A 25,877-nucleotide genomic window follows, 5' to 3' on the forward strand; every position below is an offset into this window, starting at 1 on the left:
AACAGCTTATTAAGCTAAATTTATTTTTCAAATTTGAAATAAAAAAAAATAATCTTTTACCAGTTGTTTTTCAATGTAAGGCAAGCATACTGCAATCAATCAGAACTCACATACAATCAAGCACATGATTTAAAGAATCTCTTCTTCCCAGTTTAAAGATATGAATACAGTTTCCTCTGAATTGCGTACGGGTAAACATTTTGAAAGTAAACAGCTCACAGGTACAGAAACACCACCATCAAATTCAAGATACTTCACCAACTCATCACCAAGAGGTAGCAAGTTCCAAATAACCATCACTACTAAATGATTCCACCACAGAAAAATGCAGGTAAGTTACACCAAAGTAGTTTTGTGCTAATGAAACTATAATGAAACTAATTGAGGGATGCCTGGTTTGCAGCTGCTGCTATATGGCTCCTTCCCGGACAAAGGGAAGACCAGCAGGCTGACAGGAGTGGGACTGCATTTCTCACTTGAAAAATGAGAACTGTGATGCAAGGGCAGAGCACACAAGAGGAACACTGACCATCATGCTGAAGTATAGTGATGCGATCTAGTCAAGCAGCCAGCCTCAGCTGTCTCAAATGCTAGTGTCCCAACCCAATGTATTTGATTGTAGTACAGGAAGGAGGTTGCTGAATCTTCACCAGCATCTGCCTTCCTACTTGAGAAGCTGCCCCCAGGTACAAATAGAGGTATCAAAATGCACTGCAGAATTAAGATTCCAGGCTTCACTCACCTCACAACAGATGCTTTTGACATTTTTTTGAATTTTGAAGCATAGGTTAAGTTTATTTCCACTGATCCATCTCAGATCTAGTTTTCCCCCCTGAATCTGTCCGGCTTGCCCTCTTGCCTTTCAGTTCACAAAAAGTAAAATGAGGCTCTTTCTCTTGCACCTTGGGACCTTTCTACATATCCAGTTTGCTTCCTTTCTTGCTACTGTCTCTTGAGAACCTAGTTTTCTCAAGCTCATTTTCCCCAGAGTGCAGATTCCTGCAACCCACTGCTTTATCTTGAGACTTTTTATCTTAGGGCTTTCATCTTGAGAAAAATCCATCAGGTTGTACGTATAGTTTTCTGTTCAGTGTATGTAAACTTTCACTTATCTGCATTCAACTCCAACTAGCATCTTGTTATCACAGGGGTGAGGAAAACAGCAGAAAAAGAGAGGAACATCAAAAGATACGGGGTTAAAACAATTCAAAGTGTAGACAAAATTACTGTGATTTACTATATTCTTACCAGAAAAGGGAAGCTTTCGGAAAGCAGCAGACTTAGATTTGGCAACACTCCAAGTTAATCTAGGTTAAGTGGAATGGAGAAAGGAGTATATTTTCTAGACACAAGGCTATTCAGTTTCTAATAAAATTGCTCTTCATAATTTACATCCACTTGCTTCAGAAACTTCCTGCTAATAACCTGAAAATTCTAACCTGCTTGGATCCTCGTAATTACACCCCTTAATTTACCATGCTGCTATACTTAAATATTTGTGCCATAATGCAGTACTACCTCATGAAATATGGAATGGAGTGCTTTGGTTTAGCACTTCACTTTTTTGACATGATTTTCCACTGCTTGCTCAGTGATGGTTTCATCTTCTTCAATATTTTTTTTAACCTTCTGACCCACCAGATCAAAGATGGCTTCTGGGGGAAATCCCTTAGGCTCTCCCACCTTCACTGTAAGCATGTCAAGTGTCAGTACTGCACCTTCAGGAATTGACACTTTCGCCACAACAGACTTTCCCAGCTATAAAGGAGAAATAAAAAAAAAAAGTTTAAGTAAGTCAAACACATTCCTAGACTTAGTATACCAAAAAAGGCTAAAAAATATTCTGCAGTTACTTGGGAACAGGTTGTGTGAAACCGCCCTCCCCATTAGTACTTAATCTAAATGAAGGTTGAGTGAGCATGGAAACCTTCACTGTAACTAAGCTGCTCGGAACATCTAGATCCTTTCTGAAACTGGATAATGGCTCAGTGAAATTTTTCAGAATCAGAATAGAGGAAATCTCATTAGACTGACTAGTATTCTAGCTTAGAGTAAAAGCAGCTCATATACAGTCATAGAGACCTATTACTCCTGCTACTATTACAGAGTACTTTGTACTCAGCACTACTGAGACTGCATCTTAAATACCGTGTTAGTTTTGGGGTCCTTACTACAAGAAAGACATTGAGGTGCTGGATCACATCCAAAGAAGAGCAACAAAGCTGGTGAAGGGTATAGACCACAAGTCTTATGAGAAAGGGCTGAGGGAACTGGGGTTGTTTAGTCTGGAGAAAAGGAGGCTGAGGGGAAACCTTATTGCTCTCTACATCTACCTGAAAGGAGGTTGTAGCAAGGTCAGTCTCTTCTCCCGTGTAACAAGCGATAGGACAAAAGGAAATGGCCTCAAGTTGCGCCAGGGAAGGTTTAGATCAGATATTAGGAAAAATTTCTTCACTGAAAGGATTGTCAAGCACTGGAACAGGCTGCCCAGGGAAGTGGTTGAGTCACTGTCCCTGAAGGTATTTAAAAGATGTGTAGATGTTGTGCTTTGGGATATGCTTTAGTGGTGCACTTGGTAGTGTTAGGTTAACAGTTGGACTTGATGATCTTAAGGGTCTTTTCCAACCTAAATGATTCCATGATTCTACCCAACTTAATTAACCACTGGATAATATACATAAACTCCATTATACTCAAAATATGCTTTAGTAAAAATAGTTTACTGAATGTTAGAAATAGCAGTTTATAGAAAATGACAGGTCTATGCTAATGTTACAGTAGGCTAAGCATAAGCACTGTGTATGCTGCTACTTAGCAGGAAATTTCTGAGTGCAGAGGCAGAAACACTAAGCAAGCTGCGATAAACAATGAGCAAGCTATTTTTCTGAATATAGAGTTATTAGCTATAGGTCTAAATGAGTTTCAGCTATATGTGACTCAAAAGCAGAAGTTACCTTTTCATTGCAAGCCATTTCACAAGGCAAGAGTTGTTTGACTGGAGAACCCATTGCTTTTTCCACAGTACGGATGGCTTTCACTAACTCCGCCAGTTCATTTGGCTCCAGGGATGCTTGGTGGTCACTTCCTTTCCATGTTTTGTTGAGAGTCACATGGCGTTCCACTACTTTAGCACCCATAGCAACAGCTGCCACTGAAATGGCTATGCCAGTTTCATGCCCGGAATAGCCAATGGGGATATCAGGAAAAGCTGACTGATATGCCTTGAATCATGACAGAGTTGGTCTGAATTACCAAGGCAGCAATTTCAAAGACAAAGCAAATTTAACAGTGATAACTACAGTATAAACCACGGACAATTACTGTGTCACAAAACAAGCAGTTGGTTATATTGAGAATGAATTTTTTTTACATTCAAAAAGTCACACAGCATTAGCAACTGTCATGTTTTAAGAATTTCACTAGGAGAAATGAAGGTATGTTCTATTCTACAACTTCTGTTACGCTTTTCTTTTTAATTCAGTTGTACTCTTCAAAACCTACATCACTTTAAGTTACAGTAACAGAGTAGTGCTCTATTTTCATCCAAGAACCCAGTGAACTGGTTAAATTTAACCTGTATCCAAAGCAGATTTCTTCAACACTGTATTTAAAATCTTGAACCCTGGCCAATCCGGGAAAATTTTCTTGCATCATTATCAGGCTTATCCAAGTAATATTTTCAGTGAAGGAAACTATACATGGGTCTAATCCATTTTCTTCATTGCTCTGATACTCACATAAAGCATTTTTAACAGAAGTTTCTGGTCTAGACCCCTATTTAGAATTATGTTCTCAATTCCATACAGCTTAATGGTAACAGTCTACATAATTTTTCTTTGCTCTACAAAGCACAGGGTTAACCTGTTAACTGTATGTCATATTTTCCTCTGTTTAATTGTGAACACTTCAGAAATGTGCTTTATTATATTTCTCAAAGCTGTGTTCTGCTAAAAGAGGATCCATTGTATACTTTTACTTCAATGCTTGCACGAATTATAGGAAGCAAATTCCAGCATGCGTAAGATCTGGAAATATATCTCAATAAAAGTGCATAGTGCTTCTCTGGTACCCTACCCATGGCACATTCTGTGTTACTCACTGACCGATATAACACGGAGATTGACATCCTCTGGCTGAAGCGGGTATGCACTGGTGCATTGCAGGAAGCAGAAGTTTGGATTGATGGGCTTCACAATCTGATAAACCTGATGCATTGTGTTCATTGACTGCATCCCGCTGGAAATCACCATTGGACGACCTAGCCATTAGAAAATATGCACATGTTCTTAGGTCTGTAAGAAAGCTACACAAGATTAAATTAAATTCTTGAAGTTAATTAATTCAGTAAAACTAGAAAAGGAAGCTGGGTGAACCTTTTTTTTCCAAGTCTGAAGGTGATTTTCTTCTAAAGGTACTTTAGATTTTTTTCCAAAATCAACTGGAGGGAAGATCTAGTACCTGATCTAGTGAGACACAGTGATGTTTACCAAGAGAACTCAAAAGAAAACGCTTACCTTTCTTTGCAGTCTTTTCCAAGTATGGAAAATTGTTTGTATCTCCTGATCCTACTTTGAAAAACGGAACATCCAGTTCATGTAGAAATTCCACAGCCATCTACAAGGAAAAGAAATCACTGCATTTTAACACACCACTTCAGCTGGATCAAAGGTAAAGAACTACCATGCTGGGAAATAAACAACCCTTCAAAATGGCAAAACCAAAGCTTAATTAAATTGGTCATCCATCGATCCATCCATCGATCCATCCATCGATCCATCCATCCCCCCAAAATACACTGCTCCTGAAATAAGGTTTACTATTCTGAGGATACTAGTTTCTGACTTAGCAGGTGAGCTCCACTGCTCCTCTAACTTTAAGATGAGCTTATGGGCCATAGCATTCTTGCTTTTTTTTTTGGCATGACCAGAGAGAGCAACTACCTGCAGATGGGAGCTTGCCTGTTGAAGAAGAAATGTACTGCAGGCAGGTAGGCAGTCCTCCTGCCACATACTTCCCGCAGGTCAGAAATATGAAACCACAAACAGTGTTTAAAACTACAGGTAGTTTTCCTGAATAAGATCTGTCACTCTGAAAAATTATATGAGTATACTGAATAAGCACATGAAAAAAAAAAAGTACCCAAAAAGGGAAGTCCCAAAATGGATTTGCTTCTAGGAGAGATACTAGAGAATAAATATAAAATAAGCCAAAGACTATAAAACAGTTTATTCAAATGTTAGTTATACCCTGCTGCCTTCTAAAAATGTGTGTGCTATGTTGAGGATAATTCAGGAGTTATTGGAGGCTCCATGAAAATCAGTATTGCATCAGTAAGTGGACTTTTGAAGTTAGTACTTTTAAGGAAGAAAATTCCAAACCTATCACAAGCAAGAGAGATTGAAATCCTCCATTCACATCCAGGGGAAACAATGAAATAGTTATGTAACTTTGTTCCAATTCAACCACCCACAAACACTTTTAATTTCTTTAGCTCACTTCTTGTTGCAGTCAAATTTACTTAGTGCCAGAGAAAGAGTGCTAACGTCCAGAAGGCAATCACATCTTCAGTCTAATTTTTCCATCATCATTATAATGTAGATCCAGTTTCTTGTACATAGGATGCATAACATCTCTTTATTCACTAAAATGCATTGTGCATGAAGACAATGAATATGCTATATTAAAAAGCCACATATCTAATCTGAGGAGATTGCATAAAATGCATGACAGATAGACCTCATATCTAAGGCCACTCTTCATTAGGCAAAATATCTCTTGAAAATTAGCAGCTTTTCTGTATGAGATTCAAGGAACATGAAGTAATCTCAAATAATAGGGATGACATTAAAGGGAGTGGTTCAATGGGATCCTGTTTTGTCTCCAGTACACACTGGAACAGAGTGGATAAAGGGATTACTCATAGCCTTTATATTTACTTCACCCATCACTTCACTGATTTCCTCATATAGTTAAACACACAATTTAACCTCTTTGACATAGCTGGAGTTCTAGAGATTATGTTCAATTTACAGAAGTTAACATATTCTCAAGGATTTATTACATAAATTCATGCAATATTTGCTGTAAGTTCCAAACCAGTGTCTTGCAGAAATGCCACCAGAAATCTTAGGAGCTGTGTAATGTAATTGCTGTTCAAAACAGAAAGTACAAACACGTATCACTACTGTTAATTAGCTGATGATGCCACACACAAAGGAGCACAGCATCTTGAGAAAAAGAGGGATCCCAGTGGTGGAAAGTGATCTTAGCTGCTGCATATGAAAGGTGTCCTGCATTGCACTACAGCCTTTAGAAGATGGAGGTTTTAACATCAGAGTGTGATTTTTTTCCCCCCCTAAAGGCATATGGGTCTGTTAGATCCCAGACACAGAAGTCCAGTACTACCGAATTTAATTACTCTTTTCTTAAAGGAGTAGGTGTTCAGCAGGTCTCCTAGACATGAAGATAACATAACAATACAATAAACTGACAACACCTTCTTTTTGCAGATCTATTTCCAAGTCCATGGCACCAGGCTATTGCAATACATGGAAAACACCTTTTTGTCTGTCAGACATCTAAAGTAATTTTTTATGGTATTTGGTGCTCATACCATCTCAGTTGGGGCACAGCAATTCAAGGATTTTGGCTAACAGGACAGTAAGTTGATAGCAGTGAGAATGGCCAGAAGACTAGAAAAGACAGCATAAAAAGTTTAAAGGAATTGAAATTGCTTAGTCTAGAGAATACAAAACAGAAAAGAGATGTGATAATGGTGTTCAAATACACAGAAAGGAGATACAAGGAAAGTATCAACTTTTATGTCAGATGAGGCAGGACAAAAAAATTATGAGAAAGATTAATCTGATATATCAGGAGTTCTCTCTGATGGTAAGGAGAGTGAGGGACTGAGCAGATCACTTTAAAACATTAAATAAATCCCATCCATGTCCCATCCTGGATAAGGCTATTTGCAGAAAGACAAATATTGCTGTGCTTGCCTTGTGCAAGAGTGGCTAGCTTACTTCTGGAAGGTCTCTTTCAGTTTGTACTTTCAGTTTGTACAGGTTCTCTGTATTTTCTAGGTCACAAAGAAAAGTCTAAAAAAAAAAAAGTAATCTCTGATCTATACTGAGGTTTAACTGTTACCTGATCTTTCCAGCTTACGCATTTCAATTGTACACTGCATTTGTTAACACTGTAATTGACATAATTTTGAGGAAGGCAACATGCTAGAGTTAAGAGAAATGTACATCTCTTAAGGGAGAACAGCAGCAGGTGAGCTTCATGGAGTTTACAAGCTGGTGACTTAACTGTTCAAGGGCTCACTGACAAAAATCAGTAAATGCTTCAGGACTAACAGGGCAAGGTGGAGATCCTTGCATGAGATTAGTAAAAGAAAGGAATGTAAGCATTTCTGCTGCTTAGAAACACCAGCTGGGTCTAGTAAACAGCAGAAAGGAAAAAAATAGGGAAATAATAGGGATTAAGTTGAAAAATAAATCTGGTTTAAATACAGAGGGAAGTCTGAAATGCTTGGAGCCAATATTCCAGACAACACTGGATAGCGGTCAGACTGCAGTCTGGAGCTAAACTCTCAAAGCCTTGATTGTTTATGGAATTCAGCTGAGGCCTTGTCTCTAATATGATTTACTCTGCATAGATACCGCAGCATACATGGTAGGTCTTCCAAAATGTTCAGCCATCTACTCAACCATTGCAGAGACACAGGTGAACTGAGACAATGATTCTAGTCTCCTCATTTAGAAATTCAGCATCCACACATAGTGTTCTTTTTATGTAAGAACTATTGTGCCTAAGTAATAACCAATAGACACAACAGCTGGACTCTGATTGTCATTCCAGTATGACTTACATACCTCATCCATGCCAGAAGCTGTGAAGAAAATGCCAATGTCCTCTGCATATTTCTTTAGCTCTCTATATTGGTCATGACTAAACTCCAAGTGGCGCTTGTGCTCTCCGTAAGTCTTTCCCCATGAGTGTTTAGAGGTATAGGGTCTTTCTAAGGCTTTCTTGTTGAATTTGTACTCCAGTTCGCTCTTCTGGAACTTAGCACAGTCTGCTCCACAGTCCTGCAAAACAAGTTGGTGCACACTGAATGGAAGTGCAAATGAAACTGCACTCATCCTAAATTTGAACATACGGATTGTGCAACTAATGTGCTCTTTTTCAATGGAGTTTTCACATCATCATCATAGCAATCACAGGAATGGGTCAAACACAGAGTGACAGGATCTGCACACACAAGCCGTTTTATTTCAAAATGTCTGTATACTTAGTAGAGCAGCAGTCTAGAAAAACTAAAACTATAACTAAAACACAATACTAAAACTACAGAACTGAACCGTCTCTTGCTATGCATGCCACTTACTTTGAAGAATTGATTTCTGTGGCATGTTCCAAGTTCAGCTGTCACATGATAATTTTACATGAAAACAAGTGACAGGATTCTCTAGAACAAGGAGTATGAATCTGAAATTTGTTTGGTCACACAAACAGTGAAGTTAAATTGTCACTACACTATTTTGCACTTATACCACAGTCATAAGCCTGAACACACTACGCCCTGACTTCTTCAGTGATTATATGCTGTTTTGTAACATAGGTATATCTTACTGGATGACACAAGTATTACCTCAAAAAACTGTAATGCAATCAAGTCAAATTAGAGGTTCATCAAATTAGAGGAACAGGCAGTTCAGCAGTTACTTGATTCTTCCCAGATGCACAGTTAGTTTATGACACAACTGAAGGATTTCTGTAACCCCTCGGAGACTGTATTATCTGCCTGTGTCAGTCCGTGTATGCGCACGTACGTGTGCCGTGAACGAGGTAGGGGCTTCCTGAAAGCTAATGCCATGTGATCACAGGCTGTAAGTTACAGATCCAAGGCTACAAAGCATTCGCTTTGTTGACCCTCGCCACGACTGCCTCCTTGCTGTTACCTTATTTTAAAAATTCCTCCTGTAAATCACTCCCCTCCTCCCACGCGGTGCCACCGACCGGAGACGAGGCTCCCCGACTGGAGTGTCCACCGCGGGGATAGCGCGAGGCTTCACGACCTCCCCCGGCTTTCCGGGCCCCCGCCGGTGTCCTGGGGCTCTCGCTCACCTGCACCTCGCTGCCCATCTCACCCGAGTAAGCAAGCCTCCGCAGCCAGCGGAGAGCAAAGCCTGGTTGCCGCGGAGCCCCGGCGGCCCGGTCACGCTCCCGCCCCTCGGCCACCCCGCCCACCGGCGGCAGAGCAGTCCCGCGCGCACCTTGGCCATGCGGATCATGCGCTTGGCGAGGGCCAGGTCGCCCTGGTGGTTCTGCCCGATCTCTGCGATGATGAAACACGGCTGCTCGCCGCCAACGCGGCGCCCAGGACACAGCTCGAACTCCCGTGACATGATGGCCGTCACACCACTGCCCACGCGCGACTGCGCGGATGCTCTCCAGAGCTGGCCACTCCACCGCGTAGGCCGGTGGCGGGCAGCCAATCCGCGCTGCGGAAGGCGGGGCCGGGCGCCACCACCTTCTCCATTGGCCACATCCCGGGAGGTAGGCGGGGCTGCTTCTGCTTGCAGGGCCGCCAGGTGGCGGCGGGCGGACGGGTGTGCCTCCGGGAGGCCGCGGCGGGGCGGGCCCGGGGGCTTCGTGGCGCTGTACGCGCGGGCGGAGTGTGCTGGACGTATGGGCTGTCTGGCTTCCGGCCTGGGCTCTTTGGAGGCCCTTGGAGCTGGTCGGTGTTCTAGCGAGAGCGACTCCGGCACCTCTGGGGTGCGGGCGGCGCTTGGCAGGCGCCTGGCCGGTGAGTTCCTGTGGCCGGGCGTGGCGGAGCAATGAGCAGTCTGTTTGCATTTGTTGCATGTAGTGGTTTATTGACCATAATTATTGGATAACTCCATTTTAACTCCAATAAAAATAAAACAACTGTTTTACGATAGTGTTATCAGTCAAGAATTAAAACAAACCAGGCTATGCATGGGCAGTCCACCCAGAGATCAGTGTAATCTCAAAAAATGTGATAAATTGTCCTTTCTCCCTTCCTCCAATTTTCTCTTGGCTGAACCTGGTAAGACTGGAAAACATTGAATTGCTTTTTACTTACATTAATCACAGGTGGTTTTTTTTCTTTAATACAAATGTGTGTCTTTGTTTGGAGAAAAATGATGAGTTAACAGCTCTGAAGAAAGAAATACTCTGCATTCAGAGGTATTCACATGCTTAGTTATTCCACATTCCTGTCATTCCTCCAGGGTGTATATGGCTTACTTTCTGTCTTGCTCCAGTATCTCTTCCATGCTTTGAAAGATTAAAAAAAGACAGAGGCCTGTAAAAAAATCCAAAAACAAACTGGAAAAATATCTTGGACTCTAAATTTATTTGTAAACACTCAGATTAGCATTACTGGCACCCACAGGAGATAATCAAACAGCAGCTATATCTCATGGAACCAGCTAAATTATCTACCATGGAGCTCTCCTTCCAGTGAACATTTGGAAGGTTATTAATGATCCCTGTTGAGATCATCGAGGTATTCCCCTCCTTGATAATTAAGAGGCAATATCCAGGTGATGAATTAAGGACAGGGGAAGTGGGTAGTGGCTATCTGGACACAGGGTGCTGGAGAGCTGTTACCATAAATCCAGTCTCAAAAGACTAAGACTTAGTTTGAAGTCTCTAAGACTTAATTTGAAGTTTTAGAAGGCAGGCATTCTTTATTGCAGTGCTGGATGCACGTTAGGTGGAGTGATCCCCCGGATTTATGGTAATATTTTGGCAACCTAGATGGAACACTGCTTCTGAATCTCGATGGATCCATGGGATCACAGGACCTCCAGCTGGCACTAAGGGATTCTTGGGGAGAACTTCTGACCCCCAGACCAAAGACCCCAGAGCAAATCCCCTGGTAAAGGCATTCTTTTGGGATTTCTGGTTGCCTGCCTGTAAGACGTGGTGAAAGCCTCGCAAGGTTGGGCCAGAAGGGTACCTGAGGGGTTCGAGTCCCCTCCTGGACAACTTCTACCAGACGAAAGTTTGGAGGACATCCAGGTTTCTGGCTTGGGGTTAGAGTCCCCCAGTGGGTTCAAGTCCCACTGAAAGAGCCATAGAGGTTTGAGTCCCCTTACTCCATATGCTATAACAGGAATGCCCAGAGTATCGAAGAATTGTGGGTTAGAGTCCCAGCAATGGGTTCAAGTCCCACTCGGTCTGAAAGAGCCATAAGGCTTTGAGTCCCCTTTGGGAGGATTATGGGTTCAAGTCCCACTTGGTCTGAAAGAGCCATAAGGGTTTGAGTCCCCTTTGGGAGGATTGTGGCTTCAAGTCCCACTTGGTCTGGAAGAGCCATAAGGGTTTGAGTCCCCTTTGGGAGGATTGTGGCTTCAAGTCCCACCCCTTGGTCTTGGTAATTTTGAATTACGTGCTTTGTTTATTGTTTATTGGATTGCGATTTTTGTTTACTGACTTTGTGCATTGGATTACAGTTGTTGGCTTTGTATATTAATAAGGTTTAACTAAGATCTAAAAATAATATTTTGAAAAAGTCTCCATTAGGATGTATTTTAAAGAACTGGGAACAAATAGTGGAGTCCCCTTTAGGTTAATATGCTAAGCTGTGTATTGTAGTTCTGTGTTAGGTTATTGTTTTGTGTTGTTATTGTACTATTTTGTTTTGTGTGCTATTTTGGGGATGGGTTCTGTCCAATCACAGAATGGAGAAATTCTAAAGGCTGGTTCTTTGGGCTGCATGTTGAAATGCTGGAAAGATTGGGGCAGGGAAACTACTGACCTGAAAGAAAGTGATTGAATATTGTAATCAATGATGGTCTTTATATACTTCAGATGATCAGGAGAAATGGCTTAAGAACAGAAGTATAAACTATAATACTGTATTGCAATTAATGTTGTTTTGTAGATGTGAAGGAAAATGGGATGAGATGCTGTATGTGAATTTGTTCTTTGCATTGTATTGTAATTATATGTAATTATGCTTAAGAAATGTGGTTTGATTATAAGTGAAAGTGGTATATTTGCACTTGAGACAGAAAATAAGAAATCGCCTAAGTGGTGGTGGTGTTCAAAATGTAGCATTGGCAGGTGATGCAAAGGATAAATGAGCAGGAAATGGCAGCACAGGGCCAAAGAGGGGGTAAACGGAAGGCAAAGGGAACAAAAGGATAGTGACTCGGATAATTTCGATAAGGAGGAAGGTTTCAGTCTGGTGGTGGGTAGGACTAGGTGGGGAAATGCTCAGAACATACAAGTCCCTCTCAGGTGAGCAGTAGGAACTGATAGATCGGTTGAATAAAGGTGCCATTTTCGGTATCAGATCTAATGAATTGGAAGAAATCTGCTGGGTCCTGCCTGAGGAAAAGGGAGTGGTGCTGGAAGAAGCTCAGGAGGAGGAAGACAGGCTAAATACAGGGATGGTCCAGACTGTTTTATGCCAGCGCAAGAGCCAGACTGGAATCTAAATACAGGGGCAGGCAGATCGATGAATAAACAGGATCAATAGTTGACTACCTGTTCAACAGTTAACTACTAGGTCAGATGGTGTTAAATACCTCTATGAAATGAGTATGGAGCGGAGAGACTGAGATCATGCCATGTACCTCAGAAGAGCACCTGGCATTCCTGAGTTGGCTGAAATGCATGTGATGGCTGGTGAAGATGAGATAGTCTGAGAAGCTTAAACTAGCCATATTTCTGCCCACCACTCAAAGATACTGGTCAGTGTTGCAAGGCAGTACAAAGCATTCTAGCAGATGTCTCCCTTGTTCTGTATCTTTAGATTCCTATGTGGCCTTTCAAAATCCTAATATTTCCCGGGAAAAGTAACATACTTAGGTAGATAACTTGGCAAACAAAAGACAGAGTGTATTTCCTGCTAGCAGTTACCTAATAAATTGAGACTTCCTCGAGAGGCCAGCGTGCACAGTCTCTGCCAATGCTGTGCCAGATCCTGTTCTTGTCAGTGTTCAACCTGTGCTCCCAACTATGGGGCAGTACTGATTTTCTCTGACACAGTACATATAGCTCTAGTTGTTTTACTCCAGACTGTTGAGAAAGTAGTTTCATGAGAAAAGATCCTAATTTTATTTTTCTTCTACCTCTTATTTGACCTGTTCTGTGTTCTTATGCTAGAACTTTACAGATATCCCTAGCTGATAGATTGTTTTCCCCTCAACACTTCAGTACCTGTAAACCAGGTCCTGTGTTCTAGCAGCTGTATCTTATGACACCATACATCTCACCATAACAACTGGTATCTGCAAGCTCATGCTATCATCTCTGCTTTCAACTTGCAGGGCTAAATGTGGGAAGATGCAGTTCGCAGAAAAGAAAGAACATATCAAAATAATATGGAGGAACTGCTGAAAGTCGCAATGTAATTCAGGTATGATTCTGTGAAAGGTCACAGCTCTGTTTTTATCCATAGGTCCCTTGTGGAGAAAAGTTGGCTGTTCTACATACTTATAACCTACATGTGTGAACTTGAAGGAGTGGTGAACAGTGTATACACATGGACTTGTGGGTACTTCAGAACTCATGCTCGGTCCCTGCCAGATATATGACAGGCTCCTCAAAGAGGATTACCTCCATGCACAGAATAAGAACCAGGCTTTCCTGGCCCTGATCTAGTAATTCAGAAAAGAAGAAAGATAAAGATATTCTAGTCAGATTTTTGCCTATATCCACTTACCTGGGGTCTCAACCAAACACTGGTGGCTCCCAGCCATGACATGCTGATGCTCAACAGTCATTCTGGCCCTCTGGCTAGGATGGAAATGATTTTGAGTGACAGGAAGCAAGAATGTGCTTGAAGACTGCTTTCTTTTCCAGGGGAAGAGGTCATTAATTGACTCTGTAATGATTTTATGCGGCCAGAAAGAAGGTGTAAGATTTAATGACGAGGGGTTTGCTTGTACTTTTGAGCTTACATGTTTTGCTTACATGTAGCTGAAACTGACAGAGATGCCATGTAAATCAGCTGCTCCTAGTGCAACATTAGCAGTTAGTGTCATTGGAGAAATAACACACCAGATCACTACCTCAAAGACAGCTCAGACACATGACAGAAAAGAATTCCTCGTCCGAGGTACTGCCTATAGGTTTGGTCTTACACATTATGGTGACCTGTGGAGGAGTAGTGTACTCCCTTGGGGATTGTGCTGATGCAAGGAAATAGGTCTCTAACACTTGCGAGTATGGTGATGGGAGGACAGAGAACTGGACTTCAGCTGGGAAAATAAGCACTCCCATGGATGCTACTGCCTTTTCACCAAGGGAAAAAATTCAAATTGATTTATATTGTGACAAGGCAGCTGAACAGGTGCTTCCTATATGTTCAGATGGTAGATTACTTTGACAGACAGGGAAAGTGGTGCAGTATCTCACCTTCTGTACTGAATTCAACCATAAACCTGTTGTGCTTTTCCACAGGGAAACATCCTGAGTGCACCCAGGTCAAAAAAAATTTTTTTGGTATCAACTTGCAGAAAAAGAAGTGAGCAAATTAATGAACATGGTTCTGATACCAAATACCCGCACTTTAGATTTGTTGCATACAGTGTGTTCAGTTGGAGACCACAAAGAGGTCCGTCCTGTATGGAGGCATTGTTTATGCAGATGAAGGATGACAGGAATATTCTCTCAGTCCAAATACCTTCTGACTACACGAGAAAGGAGGGAAATGGGAGAATTCTGAGAGATCCTTCGGAAGATCTTGGCTACTCAGTTTACCATACAGTCAAACTACCTTTCACAGTTTTTCTAAAAATTGCAATTAATTTGGAAAGGTGAAGAGTCCCTGTCAATAAATAATGACTTTTCACTTGTACCAAAACCTTTTTCACTTGACTTCCTTACCTTGCAACAGTCTGCAGTAAGTTGTGACTTCTACTCAGCGTGTACTTCAATAATCCCTTTATTTCAAGCAGCTGTCATTCATTCATCAATTAAACCAATTTTAAAACATCACACTTTGAAAAATAGTTTACAGCAGAAATAGACTCAGAATTAAAGAGTTAATTATAGTAGCTTTCTTGCATGAGTTGTTTCTATGCAGCCAGATTCTTCTCAGGCATTTGTGACCTGTGTTGTGTTTAGGCAAGGTGAGATACTCATTCTGCACCTCGTGGAATGCTTCAAATCAAGAAAAGGTCTCTGCTTTACCGTTTCTAAGGAAGCCAACAGGAATTTAGTCCATGGAAGAACTATTAGATTATTTGCTAATATTTTAATTAGATTTACAACATTAGGGGATGCAGAAGTTCCACCATCAGTGATAGTGAAGGACTTGGAGACTGTACTGTGAAGAAAGAGCCTTAGGAATCCAATCTGTAGAACAAAGGTATAATAGAGATTGTCCAGAAAACTTGATGGGAAACAATGTAGTGAATGGATTTTTTTATATACTACTGAAGGGAAATCTTTCACTGAGTACTTCTTAACAGTGTTGGGGGAATTTACAATTTCTGCTGTAAATTAAATAGGTCCCTTCAGTTATGTCAGAGAAGATGAGGGTGAGGTCATAGAACATAAAGATAGGGTCTTACTACCTGCACAGTTGCAATCAATTTGATCAGACATGCTAGGAAATTATCCTCTGTGGAAAACTATTTTTTTCTCTCAGGTCAGTTCTGTTAGGCAGGCTGACAAGTCTTTTGATGGAAGAACTTGACAAGCAGTGTGGGAGTGTCAGTGCTGCGCAGCTGTGGGAGATTCAATATGTTAAGAGTCATGTGTTACTGATAAATGATTAAGAGGCAAGTTGGCATTGGCCTGTCAGCCCTGCACAGCTGTGGGAGATTCAATACTTAAAAGCCAAATCGACATTGGCTTCTTCAGGGAAGCTCTACTTGGTGAGCCAGGTGGGAGCTCTGTTCTGTTCTGTGCTGGCTTGGAGAAGTGCCAGCTCTGCTCTGCATAGGCCTGGAGAAGCAGCAAGGCTTGGAGGAGAAGCAGGCCTTGGAAGAAATAAGTCAGCTTGGAGAAAGTATGGAACTGTTTTTGGGGGAGAGGGTTGATGACTGTGTAGTTGCTTATTTGCTTATCATGAAGTAAGAGCTAAGGTAGCGAGAGCATAGCAAGAGCATAACTATGTACCATTGTAACAATAAAGTGTCTCCTTCTGTGCTTCAATGGAGAGTCTGTGCCTCAAGTGCCACAATGCAGGGCCTGCTAAAAGGACAAGAAACTATGAATTCAAACATACATTTCAATACTTTGCAGAATCAGGACTATCTTTCACTAGTTGTCTTTCATTAGAGAAGAATTCAAGAGGTTTTTCTGTGAACTTGCTCTTGAAGATATGAGTAACAACTGCTATCTTCCAGTCTTAAGGAACTCTCCCAATTGCCATGACCTTTCAAAGATGATTGAATGGCCTCACAATGACATCAGTCATCTTCCTAGTTATGCTAATGATGACAGAGGAGAGTAGATTAAATAAATATAATAGGCCAGGGATTTGGGGTTTCTTACAGGCTACATGGTGTAGTGCTAGAGCCTGAATAATAGGCCCCAAAACAAAGCTGACCTCTAGATGAACATCACAACCAAACATTATCCATTATTAGTATCTGCTAATGAGTAAAATCTGTATTACCATTAGCATTTATTAATTAGTATCTGATCATTAACAAAATATGTATGCTCACTAGTGAAAAATGTAGCTTAGATAAAATGTAATTAGTAGTGAGGATGAAACGCTGTGAGAATGTGTATCCAACTTCCCTTGTTTAGCCTTGTTCAAGGCTGAGAACCCAAGTATTCAGCCTTGTTAGAAACTCCCTTGGTTCTCCCCCCTGAGCCCTGGCCAGGCTTTGGGTGGAATCCAACAGGAGGATGAAACCAGATGTTTCTTCTCAAAGAAAAGTGCAAGTCATTCTGACTTGCTGGTTTTTGGTATATAAGGCTGGACCCTCTTGCCATGACTTTGGATGCCTCACCTACAGATGGACATATCGTGTAGGACTTCCCACTTGCAGGGAAAGGTACTCTAAATCCTCGCTGCAACCAGGGCTCCCCAGTGACTGTGGATCTGGATGTCGGTAATGTATGATGTGGTGATATATCTTTCTTATTCACTATTCTCCCCATTGTGTAGTAATGATTAGCTGCATTACTGTGCTTGTTCTTATTTTCTATAATTAACTGTATGTAGTAATAATTAAGTGTACTATTCTATATTTTTCTTATTGCTTATTTTCTGTATTACTTGGTTATATACTTTAATTATTAACAGTAAAATAAGCCTACTCTTTTCACTCTGGTGTCTTGAGTTTAATTGGCGTCCTCAATCAGCAAAACACATGGTAAGATGTGTTTTGCTGATCCCATTTTTCGTCCTGGTAATGGGAATCAATCAGCTGACTTTCAAATGTGTTCCAGAAATGCCCGAAAATAGGTAATTTTTTTCTTCTGTCTCTACATATCGCTTCTTCTTTTGATAATTAATGGGTTTTACCAAGAACTAAAATGGGTTTTGTACCAAGAACTAAAATGGACCCTTTAAGTGCATTCTCTCATGTTATTTATTTCACACAGCTCTTTAATAACAGCACAAAAATGTTGACCCTCACTATCTTTATGGAAATGGAACATGCTATAGGAGTAACTTTTCTCTGTGGATTTCCTCTGATTTTGCCGCCTTCTTTCAGAAAAGCAGATGGTCTTAAGAAAAGAAATTACAATAGCATCAAAAAGCCAGTCCTAGTTCTCCTTTTGCTTCTAAGGAAATATGATCCATGGGGAGCCACATGCTATTGTTTTACTACCAGATTTGTATGCACCTAAATCAGACACTCCACCTTAGATTACGAGTAAATTTGGAGCACCTTATTAGGTCTGTGTGGAGGTTTGAACTCAGCCGGCGGCCAGGCGTCACGTCGCCGGCCGTCCACCTCCGCCTCCCCCCTCTGGTAAAATAGGGGAGGGACAAAAAGAAGAGAATTCGTGGGTTGAGTAAAAAGAAAGAATTTACTAAATATAACAAGAGAACAACAGTAACAATAGTGAGTCCAAAAAGAAATGCAGCAGTGGCTGACCGAGCGCAGCAACCGCCCCTCCACTGCAACAAGAAGACCCGATGAGCAGACGGCACGCGCAGACAGCGCATGTGCAAGCCCCAAGTGAAAAGCCCAGCCAGAGTGAGAGAGCCCCCCCACCTAAATCCCTGGTCATGACATCACATGGTATAAAATACTCCAATGGAAAATTAACTCCATCCTGGCCGAAACCAGGACAGTCTGCTGTAAGCAAATGATCGTACCCTCCAGGAATCCCAAGGCTCTGCAACCACAGGAAAAAGTCTGGAGCAATGAAGACTTACCCTGGTTGGAGGAGGACCAGTTTAGGGAGCACTTAAACAAGCGATCTACCCTGGGGCATGACAGGTTGCACTTACAAGTGCTGAGAAAGCTGACTGAAGTCATTGGGAGGCCACAGCGATTGGGAGTGTTTCTCAAGACTGGAAGAGAGCAAGTGTCATGCTATCTTCCAGAAAGGCAAAAAAGATCAAGGGAACGACAGGCCAACCAGCTTCAGGTGAATCCCTGGGAAGGCAATGGAGTAACTAATCCTGGACACCATTCCCAATCTCAGGAAGGACAAGAAAGTAATCAGGAGTAGTCAGCATAGATTTACGAAGGGGGAGTCATGCTTAACCAACCTAATAACCACAGTGAGCTGACTAGCTTGTTGGATGAGTGGAGAGCAGCAGGATGTTATCTTGTCTTTAGTAGGGCTTTTAACACTGTCTTCCCCAACAACCCAGACAAGCTGACAAAGTATGGGTTAAATAAATGGACAGTGAGGTGAATTGAAAACTAGCTGTACAACCAGGCCCAGAGGTTGTGATAAGTGGCACAAAGTCAAGCTGGAAGCAAGTCACTAGTGGTATACCTCAGGGAGTGATACTGGGGTCAATGCTGTTTAACATCTTCAATAATGACCTAGATGATGGGGCAGAGTGCCACTTCAGCAAGTTCACAGATAATACAAAACCAGGAGGAGTGGCTGTTACACCAGAGGGTTGTGCTGCCATGCAGGGGGACCTTGATAGGCTGAATAATTGGACAGAGAGGAATCTCATGAAGTTCAACAATGGGAAATGCAAAGTCTTACATTGGGGTAAAAGTAACTCCAGGCACCAGTACATGTTGGGGGCTGAGCAGCTGGACAGTAGCTCTGCAAAGAAGGACCTTAGGGTCTTTGGGGACAAGAAGCTGACCATCCACCAGCAATATGCCCTCACAATGAAGAAGGCCAAGAGCATCTGGGCTGCATTAGGAAGACCATTGCCAGCATGTCAAGGAAAGTGATCCTTCCTCTGTACTCAACACATCTAGAGTGCTGAATCCAGTTTTGCACCCAGATTACGAGAAAGACATGGACATACTGGAGCAAGTCCAGGGCAGGACCACAAAGATGATTAAGGGACTGAAGCATCTTTCATATGAGGAGAGGCAGAGAACTGGGACTATTTAGCCTGGAGAAGTGATGGCTCACAGGGATCTTATCAATGTGTATAAATACCTCATGGGAGAAAATGAAGAAGAGGGAGCCAGGCTCTTTTCAGTAGAGCCTGGTAACAGGACAGCAGCAGTGGAGACCAATCAAAAATATAAAAAAAGAATTTTAAAATATATTCAATCTGAGCACAAGAAAACATTCTTTTACTGTGAGGGTGGTCAAACACTGGAACAGGTTGTCCAGAGAGGTTGTTCAGTCTTCATCTGTGGAGAATACTTAAAACCAGACTTGGAGACAGTCTTGGGAAGTCTGCGCTTGCTGACCCTGCTTGAGCAAGCAGGTTGGACTAACCAGCCTAAGTAATTCTGTGACTCACGTGCCACTTCTTTTGATAAAAAAATGCACCCTTAATGTCTAATTCCTTATAAAAAAGTCTACATTGCATTCTCTTCTCGGGGTTCCTTAGCCCCACTCAATCCATTCAAAAAGGGGTTTCACAATCTTGTAAGTTTCCAAGACCTTCATGGTATTGCTTCTTCTGTAATTCATATTATTTCAAGTATCTTGTCCTCATATTTGCAAAGCTGCCTCTTTATACCACTCACCCCTGATCTCTTGTCATATAATTTCCTACTGCTCTGCTCTGGCAGTCTGTCCCCTGCTCTGTTGATCTTTGTGCATCTCTGTGCACCTTAGGGATGGAACAATCTCTATCCTTTGCTTATTCAGATTCTACTTGAAAACCAAGCACTGCTGTGATGGTTAGAGATACAGCTGTAACAGCAACAAAAAGCAGCAGCACTGCACCACATATTTATTAGTTGTAGGTACATTTCTTACTTTACCTTCTATTTCTGGGTGTTCTTTGGAAAGCAGCTGCACCTTTTGGGATGTTTAACACAGCAGACACTACCAACAGCACTTCCTCTTTAGCCGATCCTGTTAAATTCTCATGGCAACAAATCAGCATGGCCTTGTAGCAGAAGACATGTTTGTCAATATGCATATGAAATAAGGCCAAGACCCTTCAAGCCCCTCACCTGGTTGGTTAGCGTTTCCCAAGGAGTCTCTCTCATGAAACAACTGCCTTCCTTCTGGAGATGAGAACTACATATATTTGAAGGCTAGCCTCTCTTGGGTGTTGTAGCAATAAACTTGTGTCTCCAGTTTGATTGTCTCAATGTGTGAATTGCTCTCTGCTCTTCCAAGGTAGGCAGAGTGGGAAGCTGGCTTATTCAAGCTGTTAATGTCAGTGTGAGTTATAGACCCTGGCTTAGCTTTAATTGCAGCCCTATCAAATCAAAGTGAGTAGCTGCAGCATGCGTCTGTAGTGCAGATGGGCTTAAAGCGAAGGACAGTGAAGTGTAAGCATGTTTTCTTTGCGGGCTTCAGTCTTCATAAACCTATTTAGTAGAATTGTAGCTGTAGCTGCCCAAGTCACTGTATGTGCAGTGATGTCTACAAATCTGCTGTGAGGGAGCTTCCAGATTGACGGTAACTGATGTGCAGAGTAGCTGGTGTGAAGCAGATGCTGTTAGCTTTACGTGCCTCTCAAACCAGTTCTTTTTGACTTCAGTAACTTGCAGAGGAGTAGCAATCAGACAAAGTAGCTACCGCCTTTCAGGTGTAGGAGTGTAGTTATAAAATACTGGGTTCTCTTAACTGAAAAGCTATTTTTTTCTGACTTCTGTCTATAGCTATAGCTTGAAAGTCTCTAGCCATCAGCAGGTTGAGGGAACCTCTTAACTGATTTCAGCGGACTTGGACCAAACCCTAGTCATTATGTGCTCTCACCTTCTAATTGCTATTATTGCTGTTGGCAATTGTAATGAGGTTCTAGTCCGAGAGTTTTCCTGAGATGTGGTTCATATTCAGATGTCAGTTGTACAGTGCCTTTCTTATGTGCATGCTTTCAGAGTTGGAAGGACTTGCACTTAAATTTTCTGCTCTGAAAACATCTGTTCTACTAAATATTTAATGTCTTAAATCAAAAACATTCTGAAGGCGTCAGTAAAAATCCTACTACTCCAATGCAATGATTTCCTTAATGTTGGAAGTGCAGAACTGCAATCCCATATTTTTGTATAAACGCTTGAAAACAAGCCAGCAAAGCTTCACTTAACGGGGTGGTCTGACAGAAGTGCAACGGAGAGTCAGTCCCTACCGCAGTTGCTGTTCGCTGCCTGACCCTGGAGCAGAGGCCTATCGGCACCGATGCGGGCTGGGCATTGCGCGCGCAGGAGGCTGGACCGAGGCCAGGCCCCAGACCTCATCGCGCGGGCCAGGCGCCTAGCACCGCCCACCTCCTCCGCGTGCCGCCATGTTTCGGGGACAAAAGGAGCCGCAGAGTCTGACCGCCCCCCGCCCGCAGCGGCGCGGCGCTCTGGGCGCTGACTGGCTCGAGCCCAAGGCATCGCGGGGAGAGTCCAGCCCCGCCTCTGTCTCTCGCTGATTGGCTTTACTGCTGGGCGGTGCTCGGCTCTCATTGCCATAGGCAGGACGCCCTCCCCTTCCGCGCTGATTTCTGGTGTAGGCGCATGTACGGAAGTTGTAGCCACTCGAGTCACTATTCTCGTCGTTTCTAGTCCTCATGGCCGACCTGGAGCTCTTCGGTACTCAGCAGCAGCCGGCGACCGCTGCCGATAACGGGGCGCTGGATGGCGCCGAGGAGGATCCTGCCGCTGCTTTCCTGGCGCAGCAGGAGAACGAGATCGCAGGCATCGAGAACGACGAGGGCTACAGCATCCTGGAGAGCGGCGAGGTGCCGGCTGCGCTGCACGTTCTGGATGGCTTTGTCTCGGGTACGCGCGAAGGGACGGGGAGCCCCAGTCCACCGCCCCTCCCCGTGGCGGGGAGCCCTGCGAAGGGAGGCGCGGTGCCTGGCGCGAGGAGGAGAGAGGTGCTGGCATGATGGGGCTTCATAGCTTCACTTCTCCCTGGGAGGCCCAGTGACCGGGAGAGAACGGTGGTGATGGGACCCTCGCCTTGGCTTTCTGCTCGAGCACATGCTGCCGGTGAGCAGGGCCTGGCTGCCTGGGAATGGTCCCGGGATTAGGTCTGGGCTGTGCAGGTATGCCGTCTTGGTCGTCCTTGGTGTGCTCTGCCTTGTGTTAAGTTAGCTTTCAGTAGGCTGTTGAGTACCCTGCAGAGTAACTCTTTTCTCCTCTAATCCAGGAGCCTGCCTGAAATGAAGATCCACTGAAAGCAGGATAAGTCAGTGTGTTCTGCCTCTTGTATTTCTGTCTTCAGAGTCAGTGATCTTAGTCTTAAAGTATGCTAGCAGTTGAGCTAATGTTTAATTTTCTAATTCTCTAGCCTTTGTTCCTTGCTAACCTTTGTACTGAATGTGAGAAAGCTGACACTGCAGAATACACATTCTGAGGAGGGTGCCTCTGTATGTTAGGAAGTAGAGGTTAGTGTTTTCAGTTAGTCTGATGGTAGCTAAAGCAGCCCTGAATGAATACTTATGGTTATGAAACGTTTAGTTTTTTTACTGAAGTCTAAGTTGAAAGGAGTTGTGACAGTAGGATGACGCGCTTAACTGATGTTTCAGCACTCTTGAAAGACTTTGCTTGTACTTGTCACTGGGACTGTAGGAACATACTTGCTGTCATGTGACATTCCTATGTCACTTCAGGAAGATGCCGCTCTTCAGATTTAAGTTGAATAACTTTGCTCCCCTGTTTTGTTGAAACATCTTTAGAATTAAGCTGTCATTATGCAACCTTATTTCTGAAATGACTGGCATATCTTATATATGAGGATGCAGGTTCATAGTATCTCTTGGAATAAATCGAGTAACGGAGACCTGCTGCTTCCAGTGCTTATTTAGTGGTAATGCAGACCTTAGAGTCAGCTCATTTGTGAAGTTCAAAACATATGGACTGTATGCTTCCTGTAAAAGGGTGTTTACAGGGGAGTAACTTGCTCAAGCCCTAGAACATGAGGATAATCATCCTGTTTTGATATTAGACATAACTTCTGTGTATAGTGCAGAAACAGACACAGTGGATGCTTCCTTGCTTACTTTCAGAAGTCTCAGACAAGCATTATACCTTATATGGTCTTTACATTCCAAACAGACCCTGGAACATCAGAGTAGCTGTTTGAGGACTAACTTCTTTGGAGAAAGTTTTGACACTGGCCTTTCTCGCAAGGTGCTATATCCAACTATATCCATACCTTCTCTACATGTATGTAGTGTAGCTATTGCAGAATGATTCCTTGCAAATATCAACTTGTTTAATACTTCTGGATTGGCTTGATATGTAAAAGTAGTTCTTAAGCTGCTTTTCAAGAGTTTTTCTCAAGTTATGTGAGTTCACTTGTCATGGAATGCGAAACTGTTATTGGAAAACTTTATAAAGAGGGTCATAAAATAATTAATATGTTAATATGATCTAAGGATCTGGGAAATCTAGGTGTGATCTGTATGTCATCTTGCTTTCTTGTATGCTTTGGGATTTCATTTATGCTCTAGCCTGTTAAGGAGGCATAGCAGATTGTGCTTGTGGACTTCTGGTGGTCCCTTTTTTTAACAGAACATCCAGTTAACAGAACCTTGTTGACTGTCAGAGCCAGTACTCACTCCCTTCTTGTTAAAAAGTGTGAACTGCAGCAGTGCAAAAATATACTGGTTCAGGCATAGTGACAAATGATCTCATGACTTCTGTTGCCATTTGTGTTTGAGGTTTCTTGTCTGATCGGTATCCTAACAAATACCAGACAGCTCCAGTCTCTAGTGTGTATTAGTTTATTAAACTGTTTTGTAATTAAGTAGGTGAATGCAAATTTCTTCTTGAAATAATACAAATTCTTACATGGAACCTTAAGCATCATGATCAAGGATTTGTGGATTTACTTTAACTGTAACCTTTTTGAACTCCTTATTTACAGGTCTGTTGGATAAGTTTTCTTTCTAAATACGCAGCCAAAAGCCATAACTCAGGCAGCTCTTAAGTGAAGTTTGAAGATCTTCAGATACTGTGAGAAGCAGTCACCAATGTTTTGAAATACAATTGTAAGAAACATGGTGTCTCACACAACAAACAGTTTTTAAATTGCAGCCTTTTAAAAAAAATTAGACAAATATATGGACAGTAGTGAACTCCATGAACATCAGTGTCTGGAACTGATGTTAGTATATATTTCTGTTGTGTAGCAATGGTTGATACTGGATGAGTGTGTGGGGGAATGGCAGAATGTTGCCAAGCTCATGTGTCCCCTTAGCATCACTTCATATTGCCATGGTCAGGATTGGAATACCGGCCTGAATCAGTAGGCAGTTTATTATGTAAATAGATATCCTGTTCAAGCTTCCTGGGCATGTGAAAACTAATCTTATTTCCCTTGAAATACGAAGCATAATCACTGCTTCAGAAAACAGGAAGTGCTGTATAAATCAAGTAATACAGTGCTGTTGCCTAGTTATTAGTAAGTTGGTCTTTTATTAGATTTCCTTTTCAGTGATAAATCAATCAATAAAATGCATTTATTTACAGTTAAATTTGTTAATTCTCTCCAGTCTGACAATACTAGGTCTTCAGGTTATAGCAGTTCACTTGCTATGTCCTCTGAGCAGGAGAGAGTGAGTTCAGGTTGAAGTATATGGCTTCTAGAACCTGTTTGTCAATATAAAAACCTTGTGACAGCTTGTCAAGTAGCTTCTTATGGAGAATTACATTCAAAGACAAGCAGTTTTATATGTTAACAATCATGGAAATACATACAAGTTTAATGCAGGCTGTCTAGTCTCAAACATTGCCTTTACAGTTTCAAGGTCTGTCATTTTTATATGAATTTGAATGAATAACATTTCTCTATCTTCTGAAGAGGCTCAAGAGCCTCTCTAGCAATTAAGAAACTTAATTGCATTTGATGGTTTGTCCATAAACCACAATTAATACCCTACTCACTTGAAAATGATTTAGAATTGTTTCCTCCTGTCTCTCTAGTTAGCACCACAGACAGGAAGAGTTACTTGTTTGTGACTGGATATTTTTTCTTAATTGTTTGAACAGCCATTGTTTTCAGTTTTTCTATGCAATCGGTATCTTAAGTCTTCAGTGCACCATAAGGTAGCACTGAGAAAGGTATAATAAAGGGATGGTATCTGTTTAACTTGTATTTGTTGACTCGTGGTGACACTGCGTTATTATGAAGCTCATGACAGAAAAGCCTATTTTTCTGTTTTCAAGGTAAAACTACATCTATTGGGAAATGACAGAAGCTTTTATGGCACAGCATTATTGCAGAGAGAGGAAGGTGTGGTCTAGTACTAGCCTACTGATTATATTGAAAATGAGGGAACTGTAATGGGTTTTGATATGACAGCAGGTTAGAACTATAACACAGGAAAGAAATACTCTCTGACCTGCTTCCCTTTATTT

At 42.1% G+C, this 25,877-nt stretch overlaps 3 protein-coding genes across 8 annotated transcripts in view; 2 read left to right on the forward strand and 1 right to left on the reverse strand.

Moving 5' to 3' along the window:
• Positions 1 to 4: 4 nt before the first annotated feature.
• NANS (N-acetylneuraminate synthase) lies at positions 5 to 9,466 on the reverse strand. Its single transcript, XM_074811700.1, has 6 exons — positions 9,285 to 9,466; positions 7,881 to 8,096; positions 4,515 to 4,614; positions 4,104 to 4,258; positions 2,955 to 3,221; positions 5 to 1,758 (listed from the first exon to the last, which is right to left on the reverse strand). The coding sequence occupies exons 1-6, from the start codon at positions 9,414 to 9,416 to the stop codon at positions 1,549 to 1,551; spliced, it is 1,080 nt and encodes a 359-aa protein (XP_074667801.1). The 5' UTR covers positions 9,417 to 9,466; the 3' UTR covers positions 5 to 1,548.
• Positions 9,415 to 14,200, forward strand: CCIN (calicin). The gene is given in 5 exon segments (XM_074813659.1): positions 9,415 to 9,817; positions 13,556 to 13,720; positions 13,723 to 13,844; positions 13,846 to 14,087; positions 14,089 to 14,200. Coding segments are annotated over 5 exon segments (1,044 nt in total).
• Positions 14,201 to 21,825: 7,625 nt separating this feature from the next.
• The window catches only part of CLTA (clathrin light chain A), a 28,467-nt gene continuing 24,415 nt past the window's right edge, over positions 21,826 to 25,877 (forward strand). For 2 of the 6 annotated variants that reach the window (XM_074812930.1, XM_074812926.1), the window contains exon 1: positions 21,836 to 22,289. In XM_074812930.1, coding sequence (XP_074669031.1) covers positions 22,079 to 22,289 — 211 coding nt within the window. In that variant the 5' untranslated portion in view covers positions 21,836 to 22,078. Of the gene's footprint in view, positions 22,290 to 25,877 lie in introns of all 6 variants that reach the window. The other 4 variants (XM_074812924.1, XM_074812925.1, XM_074812928.1 and 1 more) reach the window with 4 other exon arrangements.

The sequence above is a fragment of the Strix aluco genome, chromosome Z (assembly GCF_031877795.1).
Source record: "Strix aluco isolate bStrAlu1 chromosome Z, bStrAlu1.hap1, whole genome shotgun sequence".
Taxonomy (NCBI): domain Eukaryota; kingdom Metazoa; phylum Chordata; class Aves; order Strigiformes; family Strigidae; genus Strix; species Strix aluco.